The sequence below is a fragment of the Tachypleus tridentatus genome, chromosome 11 (assembly GCF_004210375.1).
Source record: "Tachypleus tridentatus isolate NWPU-2018 chromosome 11, ASM421037v1, whole genome shotgun sequence".
Classification (NCBI taxonomy): domain Eukaryota; kingdom Metazoa; phylum Arthropoda; class Merostomata; order Xiphosura; family Limulidae; genus Tachypleus; species Tachypleus tridentatus.
Window position 1 is genome coordinate 66,067,728 of NC_134835.1, and position 15,276 is coordinate 66,083,003.

Genomic DNA, 15,276 nt, shown 5'->3' on the forward strand with positions numbered 1-15,276 from the left:
GACTCAGCAGATAACTATAAGAAAAACACACACATGGTTGGTTGATGTAACCAATCTTGTATATCCACAAAGTAATAATCAGTTTCCATACTATAACTTTTAATATGTTTTAAGTATCTTTGTGGAGTTTGGCAAGTTTTAATAAATGTTACAAGTCTTTTGTACATAAAATATTGGATTTTTTAATTAACTATTTTTACTAAAGATTTGTTTGTGAATACATGGAATCAAAATGTTGACTGTGTCTAGTGCAAAGTGATTTTTCATGTTAAGAATGCTTTTTCATATGAATTTTTTTCATATTTCTTTTAATATGACCTATTAAATTTTCTAAGTAAATATCAAACTTTTTATTTCACTTAAACTTTATATTTTATCTGTTATTTTCTTTCCCTTAGTTCTATATGGACTTGATTTGACTACCTTTTTAACCATCATAAAGAAATGTGAAATAAATCTAAATTACTCTTTTTTTTTTCTATAATGATTACAAACTGTAACAAGAAACTACACTTGTTTATCCCAAGTAGTTTAAGACTCATCTTTTTATACATAATTTTATTATTTTATTGTTCTTATAGCCTTGTCTAACTATTATTATTATAATTTTTTATTTTCTTACCTAATCCAACTTCATCTAACCTAATAAGTTTCTAATTTTTACATTTTAATTTCATATATGACAATACAGATATTCATGGAAACCAATAAATATTACTTACTTTTGACTGCTTGTTTTTTGATGTTGGTTACTGATGAAATTCAAGCCTTATTATTTATATTGATGGTACTAACAAAGTAAACAATTTTTTAATTACTTAGGTAATGCCCCTGAGAACATAGTGATAACACACACAAAGCAAACATTGTCCTGTAACTATTAAAATTTAACTGGTTTATTAACTTTGGCATAAAAGCCCTAAAACGATTCTCTAAACTTCTTAATATGAACACAGTGAAAAAAAACTAGGAATGAAATAGGCAGTACTCTGTACTGAAAACAATGTAGTATCATAATCAGTGATGACGAGAAACCCACTTGTTGAGAAATTTATATGCAAAAACGGCTCGTTTGGGCTGAGAAAACACTTTACATAGAAGAGCGAACAACGTTTCGACCTTCTTCGGTCATCGTCAGCTCACTCTAGATTACTGTAGAAAACAAGGTTCTTTTGAGTATCAAACATTTTGTGTTTTATACTAAAATAAATATAACTGTAATAATTTCAATGCAAAAACAAGTAATTATAAAAATGTTTAATATTTGCTTAAATGTTTTTGTTTCTTTATACTAAGCTACAGAAATAAGCACTACAAATACTGCAGAAGAATACTTTACATAGAAGAGCGAACAACGTTTCGACCTTCTTCGTTGTTCGCTCTTCTATGTAAAGTGTTTTCTCAGCCCAAACAAGTCGTTTTTGCATATAAATGTAGTATCATATTTGATGAATTAAAACTTTCCATTTCTATTGGTTATAAATTATATTAAATGTTGGAAAGAATTATTGACATTTGTTGTAAGAGAGAATGTGACAAGTGATCAGGGTTCTATCTCATGACAAGTTTGTCTTTTTGGAAAAAAAGATTAAATTCATAAAATAAAAAAAAATTGACTTCTTAGTTTCAGTACCCTAAACTAGTGTTTGAACAGTTATTACAAATCTATGCCTACTTTGAAACATTCAGATGAACATTTACTGATTTGCAATTTTGGAAAAACAGGAAATATTATTGACCAGCATGCATGTATAAAAAACAGGTGATTCGTGATTTTCTGAATGGATAAATGCGTCACATCATGACATACGTAGGTTGTTATTGAACACACGAAGTTTTCATAATTGTTATGTGCACAATTTACATATCAGTTTAGCAGTGCTCCATTCAAAGTAATTCCCATAAGCAGTTGTGAAAGTAGTCATACTTAATCTAGATCTACATTAATTTAACTTGGTCTATAATAGGTCTAAATTTGTGAGTGACTTAGCCTGCAACAATGTGTCTTAGTTGTAAGTCATAAAACTAAACTGTCTAAAGTCAACATTAACGACAATGTCATCATAAGAAAATTAAGATTAGGTACTAGGGAGGCTTACACAGATGCATATTTAGTAAGCCTGTAAGGTCTTGATGCCAATAACAAAGCCTAACCCAAAAGTCCTGGGCTGGATCTTATAGTATTTTCGAATAAGTCTACATCATAATTCCATTATTTCAGTAGTGTCTAGTGGTATTGACTCCCCTTATAACTTTAACTTAAGTGAAATACTGTAATTGTAACAAGTTTGTACTACTTGCGAAAGATGTGGGGGTAGTGGGCTTGGGCAGTGAAAATTATGTGTGTTGGTTTTAGAATTAAAATTACTGGAAGCTTGAGATCTTGTCTCAGTTCTCTTTATTACATCTCATGAACCAACATATTGCTTCATGAATAATTTAGTCAATGTATATGATTCTTTAACAGTACAGTTTTCTGAGCAATATACTCCAGATAATAGCTCTGATTGCATTTAACAGTGTGAAAGCTGTTCACTTCCCCTATATCTCCTCTGAACTCTCTCTTCTGCTTTCATCCCTGGGTAGACATGGAAAGTGAGTGAGACTTTCTAGTGTATGTTCCTGTTAATAAAGAAGATTGAAGGCTGTAAAAATTAGTCTTTGCACCAGAAAGGGGTGGTAAATAAGTTAGAGAATGGGCTAGACCTCGAGAATAAATGTTATAATTTTAATACAATGGAGATAGAGTATTTAGTTTAAAATTTCATTTTAAAATTAATGTATTAAAACTTGTGTTAAAAGATGATTTGTTAACAAGGTTTTGATGCTAAGTTTATTTATGTGTTGGTAACAAAGTATTTTAATCGTTTTGAATGTAACTGTAAAAGTTGTCACATGCATTTTATCTTATTAATAGCAAGTGTGTCAGAGGTTTAATTGTGAATATTTGAAGCTTTTACTGAGTCAGTCTGAATGCAAGTTGATTTCCTTGCTAACAATAAATATGTTTCATTTTTCATCTTACAGCTTTCATATTTAATTCACATAACTTCCAGAACCTTGTCAATTAAAATCACAAAGTATCTTTGAGTTAAACATATGGTTTTCCTTTACCCTAATGCTAACCAAAGTTAAATCATCAATGTACTATAAAATGAAATTTTAAACATTATGATATAAAATGAACAATATCTTTTCACTTCATATCATATTGGGAGTTTTATTTATGTTTCACATATAGTTCAGTTTTGTTTTTATACTCTTCTTGCCTGTCTTGTACCATATAATTTATTCATCCCAAAATAACAACATATTACAATAGGAACACATTAGGAGATACTTGTGCAATAATGTTACTACTAGCTAAATTGTCTTTTTTTTTGTTTCCTTGAAATTTGTTATTGAAACAAAAATATGCACTTTTCAAATGTGATTCTTAGAACAAAATAATATATAACTTGTGAGAGAATGTTCGCAAAACAATTGTAACTTATTTGATTTCTGCCTAAGCTATTTAAAAAAGTCAGTATATGTTACCAAATTCAGAAGAATTGATTACAAGCTTGGAAAAAAAGAACAAAAATAAACAAATGCACAAATTGGGACATGTGGTTTTGAAAACTTCCTTCAATGTTAAGGATAGATTGCCAAGGCTTCTGGCTTCACATAACAAAAGTGAAGATTGAGAATTATTTGAAATATTTTGATTTGAAATTAAGAAATTAAAAATTTAACAAAATTTAAAGACTAGATTTTGATGCTAATTTTATTAAGGTACATTGATAATTAAGTTGTTTAATTAAATATTTAATGTAGCTATGTAAAACAGTGTAACAAGAACCAGCTATAATAAGGTATTTAATTAAACATGAAGTCTAGTAAGATAAAGCAGGTTGATAATTCTCCTGAACTGTTTGGCTGTAATTTTTGTACATTTTGCTGGATTTATTTTCATGATTTCCTAGTAATTATCACCATATTTGATGAACTTTTATGCTCGTAAGTTTGTTTATAATAACATGGCTTGAGTTGTCACTGTCTGTTGGATGAATTGGGAATTTTGACTGGATATTATCAGTGTCTGCTGAAGTGTAAAGAGCTAATAAACAACAAATTAATGCTAGTAGGATAAAGTAGATTGATAGTTCTACTAAGTTATTTAATGAAAACAAAAACACTAAGAATAGTATGGTTAAGCAGAATGATAATTATACATGGTATTTTAATAATAAAAAACTGATAGTCTAGTAGGATAAAATAGATTTATAATTATGTTATAATATTTTATACAAAAAAATCTATTGAGACTGGTAGGATGTAGCAGATTAAATCAGGTTTTGATTATTTAAGCTTCAAAGACCTTATGAAATTTAAATAATCTAAAGTTAATTTTATTAGTACATATTTTGAGACTACAATTACTGAAATTTCCTGATTCTACTGATAGAAGCATAGGAAATGAGAAAAAGTTCTGCTTTAATAAAGTCATCACATAAGTATCCATTCTTAGCAGAAAGTCTCAAATCTGTTAATTAAGTGAAATGATATGTAAGAGTTAACATTCCTATTGTTTTCTTGTACAAAAAATTAAATAGTGATAATGGATAATTTTAGATAATGAAGTAAAGAGAGAAAGTTATCATTTTGAAAAAAAATAAAGCTATTGAAGTAATCCAAAAATTTACTGAAAAACAATACGAGAACAACTTCATGCACACTAAAATTAAGGAAAAATATTTCCATTATTCAGTACTTTAAAAGACTTGTTTAAAAAAGAAAAACTGTTAAGAATGTTTCTCTGGTTTGTCTTTTTTTTTTTTGTCTCGATCAGTATATGAAGTCGTGAAATGCATATGAGTATTTGTTTAGAATCCAGGATTTAAAAAAAGTAATGAGTCTTTATTTTTAATGACTGGAAATATTTTTTGTAAAATTTAAAATAGTTTTTCCTTTTTTCTCCATATTCATTATTCCTTTTTTTCTTAACTCAAGAAATATGCCTAAGACGTTTTGTATAATGATGAATTTGTAATTAATAGACTATGAAAAATTCTCTTTCAAGATTTCTCCAGAGCATGCCTGTGGTTTTTCTCCAGTGTCCTGTTTTCAAATCCTTGCTTCAACTTGCTTTAGCAGCCTGTAATCTTGAACATAAAGATGCTAATTCATCAGTCATGCAATTTTTTTATAGTCTCGTGCAGATTGGTAGACTACATGAGGTAAAACGTTCATTGTCTTAACTACATAATTATAGACTTAATTAAGTTAAATAGTTTTATAAAGGCTTGCTAATTACATGTGAAGAGAGATAATTTTGTAGTCTTGTAAACACCAGTAGAGTGTGTGGTTTTAAATTTTACTACAGTTTTATAAAGACTGACTGAATTTGTGTGGTCATCCATTTTTCTGCATTAGTACATATTAGTCTCCTTTTCCTGTGTCATTGGACAGCTATATTTGGATTGGCTATTCACATAATGCATTCCAAGTAAATTTTCTAGTTTTTCACTGAAAAAAGGCATGTGACTACTATATATCTTTAGCAGAATAATATGCTGTCACGTGTTTGAGACACATCAGTGCTTCTTCAGTAACATTCACTGCTTTACTTCTACAACTGTACATCACTGATAAACTTAAAACATGATCATCTGTGCTTTTATTTCTACAAAATCTTCCCTCTCTATCATCTCCGTAAAACCAAATCAGTGTCTTTGAAGTCTTTGAATAATAGATGTATGTAAGGTATGGATTGCATGAATGCATATAAAAAAGAGAACAATAGGCTGAAAATATTTAAGTGATTTCTGAGTGATATTTCAGATGTGAAAAATTCACAGAAATTGCACACTTTATTTTAAAAAAAATACTTCTTAGAGTGGCACAAGTTGCTAACCACTGAAAGCAGAGGCTACAATATGCTTGTTGTTGTGCCATTAAATTTCCTCACATGGTCACAACATTGGAAAATCAAAATCTTTCAAAATTACCTATGTGCAAGAGTCGGTAACATGATTTGGGTCTTGGTGATAGTTCATGTGATATTTGCACTATTTCGCTTGCTTCTTGTACTATGCCCAAATTTATCCTGATTTAATCTTTTTTTCATTTCACAACTTTGCTTTATTTAAAACCAAAAAGATAAACATAATGCCACAAAACAAAAGATTCTGACTTGAAATAGTATGCAACTTGTTTTAATGGTTTTGAAACTGTGCAGCAAAAGTCACAACACTGTAACAAAATTAATAGAGAAAAGTTCCATACAGGGAATAAACACTTATCATACTGAAGAGGTTAAACAGGACTGGATAGTGTTTGTAAGTTCTGGCAAACAACACATGTTTGTTGATAGTGTAGTCTAATACAAGTAGGAAACCTAGCGAATATTGTTTTTATGTATATATTATCTTAGTTTTTTATATAATTTAAAGTGATTTATATTATAAACTTGTCTTTTATGATAAACTAATTTCATTTTGTTATCTGTCAAAATTGCATGCATGCACACACATAACACACTTAAATGGAGAAAACATTAAAGTAAGTTCACATTAAATTATTGCTTCTCATGTGTGTTAATTCTGTTAAAGCAATTCTGTCAAAAGCAAAGGGGTTGGCATGGCCTGGTGGTTAGGTTTTCTGACTCAACTCAGTGTCTGTGGGTCATGTGATTGAACCCATGACCAAACATGCTTGCTCTTTCATCCATGGGGATGCGATGAGGGATGATAAATTCAAATATTCACTGATAAAGAATTGCCCAGTAATTGTTGATGAATGACTCATTAGTTGTCTTCCTTCTAGTCTATCACTTCAAAATTGAGAATTGGCCTTTGAATAACTTTGCTTGAAATTCAATGAAGTAAACAAAAATGATGAGCTAGATTTTTAGGAATTTAGCTTCATTTCATTAAAATGGCTGTATTTGTTCATACTGGTTATATATATTAAGTAATTCAGTACATATATGTAATAGCAAAATATATATGTTTAAGGATATTTTCATCTTAGTTAATTTATTTCAAAGCAAAGACACTAAGTGAATTAATACTTTGTTTTTATTGCTGTTTTCAGAAAGCACCAGATTTTACTATGAGACAGTCATTAGTGAAAGGAATTCTCAAAGAACACAGACAAACCCTTATATTCACCCTAGTTCAAGCTGCCATCTTCCATTTACCTTCCTATGTAATGCCAGACATAGCAGATGTATTGTATGAAATGATGAAATTAGATAAAGAGGTAAATCTTCATATTTAATAACTTGTAACACATTAGTTGTGAAAGAAAATCACAGTATTTTAATTACATTGTAAGTAGTTAACTTTAATACTTTGCCAACATTCATGCTTTTGTTATAGTATTTAAATGATTTTGTGATTCATGCTTTTGTTATAGTATTTAAATGATTTTGTGATTCTCGTTTATTTTATTAGCACAGATGTTAAAACTAGTTTAACCTTAACAGGACTGGAGTGTGTATACTTGCATATGAAATTCTTCATTTAAAAATACTTTTGAATTTTAATAAAATATAAAATATTTTATTTTGTGTGTTAGCAGAGGAAGAATAACAAACAAATTTTGACTGTCTTTTTTGTGGTTCAGCATACATTAGCCAGTTGAAATTACCATAGAATGAACTTTGAGGAATAAGCTACTGATCTGTGAATTTTTCAATTTTTTTTTGACATTTTTTTCACAACTTATGTTTTATGTTATACACTTTATGAGTGTGTGAAAGATCCAGAATTTCTTGATAACATAAATCATTTTTATTGAATGTGTTATTAAGTTTATTGTGTTCGGCCAACACTCAATACAGAAACTTATTTATTGTAAACAGACAATAACTCTGTTATGATGTCTGAAAAAAATAACACTGATACACTTTTGAAAGTTTGGGCTGTATACTTCACTATTATATTTTGGTGAGTCATATGGTGTCTCTGTGACTTATCTGTAGGATATCAACTACTTCAAGTAATAAAGAATCAAAATAATTATATTAATGAATATTAAATAACTTGAAACTAGTTGTGTGTAAAAAATAAACTTTTCTAACTAACAGTGAAAAAGATGTAAAACATAAGGAAGTGTTTTGTTTTGTTTTTCAGAGCAGTTTCGTAACAGAATTTCATAAATCCTTGAAAAATATGAAGATACCAAGAAAAATTATATTTTTTTCATGCATAAATGAGATACTATCTGGCAAATGTTTATGAAATTTCATGCAGTTTGGTTAAGTATTGTAGGGTAAGAATTACACTAAAAAGGGTATGAACAAAAATATGCTAATAAAGAAATAGATTAAATCAATCTTTTCTATGTTAAAGCTTTTGTGTATCAACTTTATTCATATCAACTTTAATGTTTAATTCAAAAGATTGTAATGTACATTTTTAATGAAAATTACTTGTTTTTATAAATATTTAACAACATGCTTAGCAAAAAAAACGTTTTTTTACTTCAACACTAAGGTGCAACACTAGAATATTGCTTATAGATATCACAAGGAAGAACTGAAATCTCATATGCAACTTTGTTTCTACAACATTTTTCTTAGTGTAAAATTCATTTGGAAAGAATGATGAATGAAGTGGCAATGACGTCATTGTAATCCTTTAAATCAGTGGCTCCAAAAACTATTTTGGCTCATCGCCTATTTATAAACATTTGTGACCCACTTAAGAATTTTATTGCAAACAAAAAACACCTGGCTTAATTAAATGAAAAACAAACTACTGTCCTTTTTCAAAGTCTCTTTGTGACCACTTCACATTTTCTCACAAGATCATTTTTTGTCAAACAATGTATGGGTTGAGAGACACTGCTTTAATTTGTGAGCCCACTCGTAAAAAAGAAAGATGAGATCACGAAGTCAATCTCTGAGAAAATTAAAATATTTACTGTTATTTCAAACTGTGGTATTTAAAATACTCTTCTGTCTTATATATATCATAATAATTCTTAATCATTAGTTTAGTCATTAGTGAGGAATGGTTTTTATTTTTCAAAGAGTTTAACAGTTAAATTTTATTGAAAAGTCTCTTCAATCTTTCACAGTAAAAGTAAAAGAAGTGAGTTCAAGGCACTGATTATAGATCCCATGTAGTATTAGCTCTTATCACATTCTTGACAAAATTACATTAAAACTGAATGAAACATGTTATTAGTTTGTTTTAGTCATTAATATTTGTATGCTTATGTAGTTGAGCAGATGTCTCGGAGTATGTTTCTTTACAGTTTTTTTAATGCAGATTTACTGGTTCAGAGTGATTGTATCTTACCCTAATTAAAGTAAAAATGTAAATAGTTACATACCATTTTGAAATTAATACAAAACAAACTGTAGTGAAATACAGTGACTTTTACTGGAAAATTTACTTGTGTACAAGGGAACAAAATGACAACTGTCAAAATATTTACAGATCTTCATATTAATCAACATTTGAAATCTTTAGTGTTAAACCTAAATAGTTAATTTATTCACTAAAGAAATCCTTTGTCTGACAAAATTTTGGATTACTTTGTCTTGGTTCAAGAGTCCAAGCAACAGAAATAATACAGATGAAGCACCCAATCAAAGAATAATATTAGAACATTAGTTGATTGAACTTCACACATACACTATGATGGAGAAATTAACCACTTTTCAAAAAATTATGTAAGAATCTATTTATGAGGTTATTGTTGTATATTGTGGTAATTTTATTGTTAGGTCACATTTTCCTAACATAAACTACTAAAAGATATTTCTAGTTTATCTTATCAGTCAAGTTTTTTCATGTGTAACAGGAGATGTAAAACAAGCTGTTACTGTATCTGTTACTTTCCAGTAACTTTTTCAGTGTATGCTCAGTAAATCATCCACTTTGATCATTGTAGTTATTTATGGTAATTTCATGAACATGTTTTGTGCCAAAACAGTAACTGTTAGTTTTTGAACTTCTGTATGTGTAGACTTAGAACTATAACAGTGCTCTTCTATTTGGGAATGTAAGGGTATTTACAGGAATTGTAATAATACAAAGACTGTGTATTTGAGAGTTAAATTTTTCATTGTTACATGCACTTTTACTAATTATTTATTAAACTTATTACATTTTTTACCACATAGTTATTTATTAGAAACATTTTACAATTATTAGAATAAAGTAATAATACAAGGTTTATAGAATAGAATAATGTTGTTATAGCCTGTTTTTAAATGTAGAATGTTTAAATTAGTTGAAAGTACATTTACAATATTTATATAACTGGTAAATGTCAGTAGCTTTGGTAATTGCTTTCCCACATATTTTATAGAAATCAGATTGGGTAGATGTTTTTACCACCAAATATATTTGTAAATAAACAAATTGTATTTTAGATCATGGTATGAAATTAATATGAGACCACTACTAAGCTCTAATAATAATAATAATAATAATAATAAAAAAAGGAGATACTCTAAACAACAGTGGGAACAACAGATAAGCAGGTGAACTGATGTAAATAAAGTTGTACAGTGTTTGAGTAATGGGTAATGTAAGTAGAATTCATCAACAAGAAACTGATAGGGACTGTGAAGTCAGTAGAGATTTTATTTTTCTGTGAGTTTCCTGTGGTTACTCGTGTATAGCTTTAGTGTTAGAAAAATCTTATTGTGTGTTATTCATCTCATTGATGTTACAATACAAGTGAAGGAGCATGGTGATATTCTTTTAGCTACACTCCTGATTCATGACCCTATTTTCTAACTTGTAAATATAGGAACAATTGTGACAAAAATTTGGTAAACACACCCAAGTTTCAGTGCCTTGGGATATTTTATTAAAATCAGACTGGCTACTTTCCTACCTGTTTTTATTATGAACTTAACAATTTGAAGTATATTTTATAGTACTCTTATCCTGAGTTTTCTTAATTGTTACACATGAAGTTAAGGAGTGCAGTAAGATGTAGTTCTGGAATTAACAGCACTGCTGCTGGGAAATGAGTTTTAGTTAAAATATATATATATATGAATTGTTATACTTACCAAGTACTCTGGGTACCCATGAACTTGGGTGAAACATGTGTTGATAAACTTAATTTATTCTGTGTTGGTGCAGATAACTTTTGTCAATAACTTGTAGCAGAGGCTAAATACCAGTGACCATACTGTCATTATTTTCAACAGCTATTTCTGCTTGGATTTGAAGAGGCTTTGAAACAAATACCTACCCAAAATCAAAATGGTTCTGTGACAGTGACCCCTGACCAGCTAAAAGAGTTCCATTGTTTGGTATCAAAGTATGTCTTTGTTTCCTAGAATTTTGTCAAGTGTGGTGTGAAGAGCAGGTTCTCTGTTAATATTGTTAGATTCTATTAAGTCTTTTATAAGCTCTTTAGCAATGAACATCTGGCTTGTTTAAAATTTAATTGAATGAACATGTAGTAAGGACAAAGCTATTGTGCAGTATTTTTTGCTTATATAATTAGTTTATATTCAAAAAGAAATTTCAATTTTTTTAATAACTTGGTTGCTCTAATAAATTAGGAATCTGTGTAAAATTGTATATCCCAGCTCTTCGTGATTTTTTTTGTGAGTTAGCTTGTTTAATATTAGTATTTTCAGTACTAGTAGGGAAAGAAAACTAGTAGTGCTAATTGTAAATGGAAGCCTTCATGGATATTTTGTGTGTGATGTTAAAATGGTTGTATTTACATAAACTAAATCAATGTTTGGATAGTTGCAAAAACACGTGTAATGTATTTCTTTGAACTTATTCATTAATGTTACAAATATAATCAACTAATCAGTTAGTGTTTTTGATTATTCCAAGAATCAAAGCAATTGAAATACTGCCATTTTGAATTTTCATTATTATATTTTATGACATACAATTGTTCAGCTTGATTGATTAGTGTTACAACTGAAAATAATCAATAATCAATGTAATCAATTAAAGAACTCAACAGTTAATTGATTATAAAATTCCCTTATTCATTCAGCTTCAGTTATTACATCCATTTTTACTATACTTAATCTGTCATTAACTAGTGAGAGTAGCATTTGGGAATAACTTTTGAACAATTACAGTTTATTTTTGTGTTTAGAAAAACTTGGAACAAGTAGTTGTATAATGCAAGGAAATTTCTGTTCTTATGAACTTCAAGTAATGGATTTGAATTTTTTTTTGTTTCAAAATATTGATAGAATTTTTATGCTAGCTTCAGCTTTTCATATAAATTTATTTTTTGAAGAGCCATTTTTGAGTAAGTTCTTTCTCTGTTGTTCAAGCTAAAATATAAAGTTTTGAAAATTTAAAACTTCTATAAGTATAATTTTTGAAAATGAATTAATTTAATTCAAACTAAACAGTGAATGACATTATATTTTTGTTTTTGTTTAGTGCTGAACATGTAAAAACTATCTCAACCTCCCTTCGAGACTTTTCTCGGCTCTACAAATGAAAACTGTGATAAAAATATTTTGTAGTTGAAGGGACTAGTGATGTTATGATTCAACAGGGTGATGACGAAATCTACCCACATGTTGATGACTGGTCAGGACAACTGACCATGCAGTGCTTGTGTTTTTGTGTTACTATAAAAGGACATTGGAAATATCAGGAACTTTCCTTCACTGTGACACTGAAGAATCTGGTATTGTGTGAGCTGTTGCTCTTTGGTGACTATAATGAACATACAGACAGTTCCAGTAACTCAACCTGTCAAGCCTAACATTTCAAAGAGTGCATGAGTTGAGAATATTTTGCCCACTACATATAACAACCAATATATATATTTTGTCCCCTAGTTTTTTAGTATTTTAAAATAATGTGAAAAATAATGTAAGTACTGAACACCATATACTCTTATTCCATAGAAGTTTTTGTTGTCTTTAGAAAAGTTGTAAAGGTTCCTGTAAGAAATTGGTATTTCTTTATTAAAGTCAGGAGCTACTTATCTTTTATTATGAGATAATAATAAATACAATAGAATAATAAATACATTATTGTGTCATGTACAATAACTTGCATTTGACTTTTGGATCAAAATCAATATTTGATAAAGTTCAAATTCTTAAAAGTATGATTATTTGAATGTGCTCTTTTTTTAAATACAAAATTAAATAATAGGATTTGCAATCTGAAAACAAAAACCAAATTTAAATATTACATATAATCGACATGTGTAGTTCTCATTGTGGAAGGAACATGCAACATGTACTGCATATTAGTTGAATAACAATACCTACAGCTATCTGAAAATCTTCTTTTACCCTGTATAATATAACGAAAATGTTATAACACAAACACATCTAATGAAATAAAGATGGTAGACTTATTTGTAAGTCACTATTAAGTGTATGAACACTGAGGGTGAATTTAGACTTATCCACACAAATTTATTTCAGGTTGAAGCTTGGTGTATAGTTTCATGTATGCAAATATTATTTTTGTAACTGTATCATTATACACATTACATGGTTACGTTCTACATGTAAAAGAATTGGTGGGATCCTTATTGTAAAAAAAACAAAAAAAACTATTGTTTTTCATTGTCTTTTTGAAACATTTACACTTGAAGCATAACACTAATTGTTTCATTGTTAACTGATATTTTTGCATTGTTGGGTTATCAAAACTTTGACAAACGTTTCTGGTCAACATAAGATTGTTTTAACCAATAGTATTTAAGGGTAGTAGTAATTACATTAAATTTGTGAAAAGTATTAGGATTGTGTATAATTACTTACCAATTTTGTACTATAGATTTGAACTAAAACTCCATAACCTTTTCTTTTTCAACTGAAAATATGCTTAAAAATTTAACAAAAACTTGAAGTGTGAAATATTGGATGTTTATGACAAGTTTGCTGAACAAACATTATGTTTAAAAATATTTTTTAATTAATAAGTAATTCAACATCTATCACATCTTTTATTGCTACATACTGAAGCCACATTACATTGTATATTTCCTTTGCATGTGAAAATCTTTTTTTTTGTAAACAGATATATGCTCATCATAATAAAAGTTGAAGTTAATATTTTAATATAGTGGATTTTCCTTAAAGTTGGCTAAAGGTATTCATTTACTAATAACAGCTGTGCTCTAACTTTAATGATTATTTCTTTGTAGTTGCTCATCTTGACGAAAAGGTCTTAAGATAGTGTTGTAACTTAAGTAATGATTAAAGATGCTTATACAGCTTACACTTTATAATGTTTTGTTCTTGAAAGATAAATTCTGTTGCATTTATTCCAAATTAAATTCATTGTAAAACTAATTTCTGTCATATAAAAGATTTCTTGGTTAATCCTTTAAAGTAATTATACAATAGAAAGTTAAAATAATGTTTAAAGGAACTTTGTTTACTTCTGTTAAACTATAATAATAAAGGGATGGACATAAAAAAATCTAGTATGTAAAAATCAAATCAAAATTTGTGGCAGGAAATTAGATTTAAGTCTTTAAGGTCTGAAAATTAATTTTCTTGTGCTTGAAAGACAACACAGGCTACTCGGAATGTTTTCTATTCACTCATAGTATGTAAAAAAGTTCTGCTTACATCTTTTATATAATATTTTGGCTGTAATTTATGTATATTTTATTGCAATTTTAAATCAGAATGGAAGGTTACAGTGTATCATTGTCTTTTTCTTAAATTCTTCCATAGAACTTTTGGTCAAAAAATGAGTTTATTTTCAAATTATTTTTGGAAAATTTTGGTTCCAAAAGTGAAGATATACAATGTAAAAGTATCTTATTTACGGTTGTCATATACTTATGGAACTGGAAGTTCTACACCCTGAAATCATTCTTTTTATCTTCTCATATAAAATCTTTCTAGGACAAGAAGTGAAGGCTACAATGTATAATTATGCCATTTATACTTGTCATGTTTATGGAGCAGAAAGTGAAGACCTGCAGCCTGAAATTGTTCTATTCACATCTTATTATGTTAAGATCTCTAGGTTAAGAGACTGTTTTATTTGCTTTCTGTTGTATAATTTTAGTGAAGGAGATCAAGATCTGTGGAGTATGGTTTCTCCGGTTATATTCTATTAGACTTTTAGTTCAAAAAATGAAGACCTGCAGTACAAATGAAGACATTCTGTTTAATTCAGACAGTTTTAGTGTAAGAAGTGAACACACATGCACTTACCAGGCAGCAAATGTAAATATGTAATATTTACATCCTTTTATATAATTATGAGATGTAAAATAAATGTATAATGCACAATAGTTCTATTTACATTTAATTGTGTGATTTTAAGCAGAAAATATTTGTATTAC

General features: G+C 28.5%; 1 protein-coding gene across 2 annotated transcripts in view; it reads left to right on the plus strand.

Annotated features, from left to right (window-relative positions):
- The window catches only part of Tnpo-SR (transportin 3), a 101,186-nt gene extending 88,118 nt beyond the window's left edge, over positions 1–13,068 (plus strand). For both annotated transcript variants that reach the window (XM_076467659.1, XM_076467660.1), the window contains exons 22-25: positions 5,063–5,219; positions 7,078–7,245; positions 11,168–11,280; positions 12,384–13,068. In XM_076467659.1, the coding sequence (XP_076323774.1) occupies positions 5,063–5,219; positions 7,078–7,245; positions 11,168–11,280; positions 12,384–12,444 (499 nt within the window). In that variant the 3' untranslated portion in view covers positions 12,445–13,068. The remainder of the gene's footprint in view (positions 1–5,062; positions 5,220–7,077; positions 7,246–11,167; positions 11,281–12,383) is intronic.
- The last annotated feature ends 2,208 nt before the right edge of the window (positions 13,069–15,276 follow it).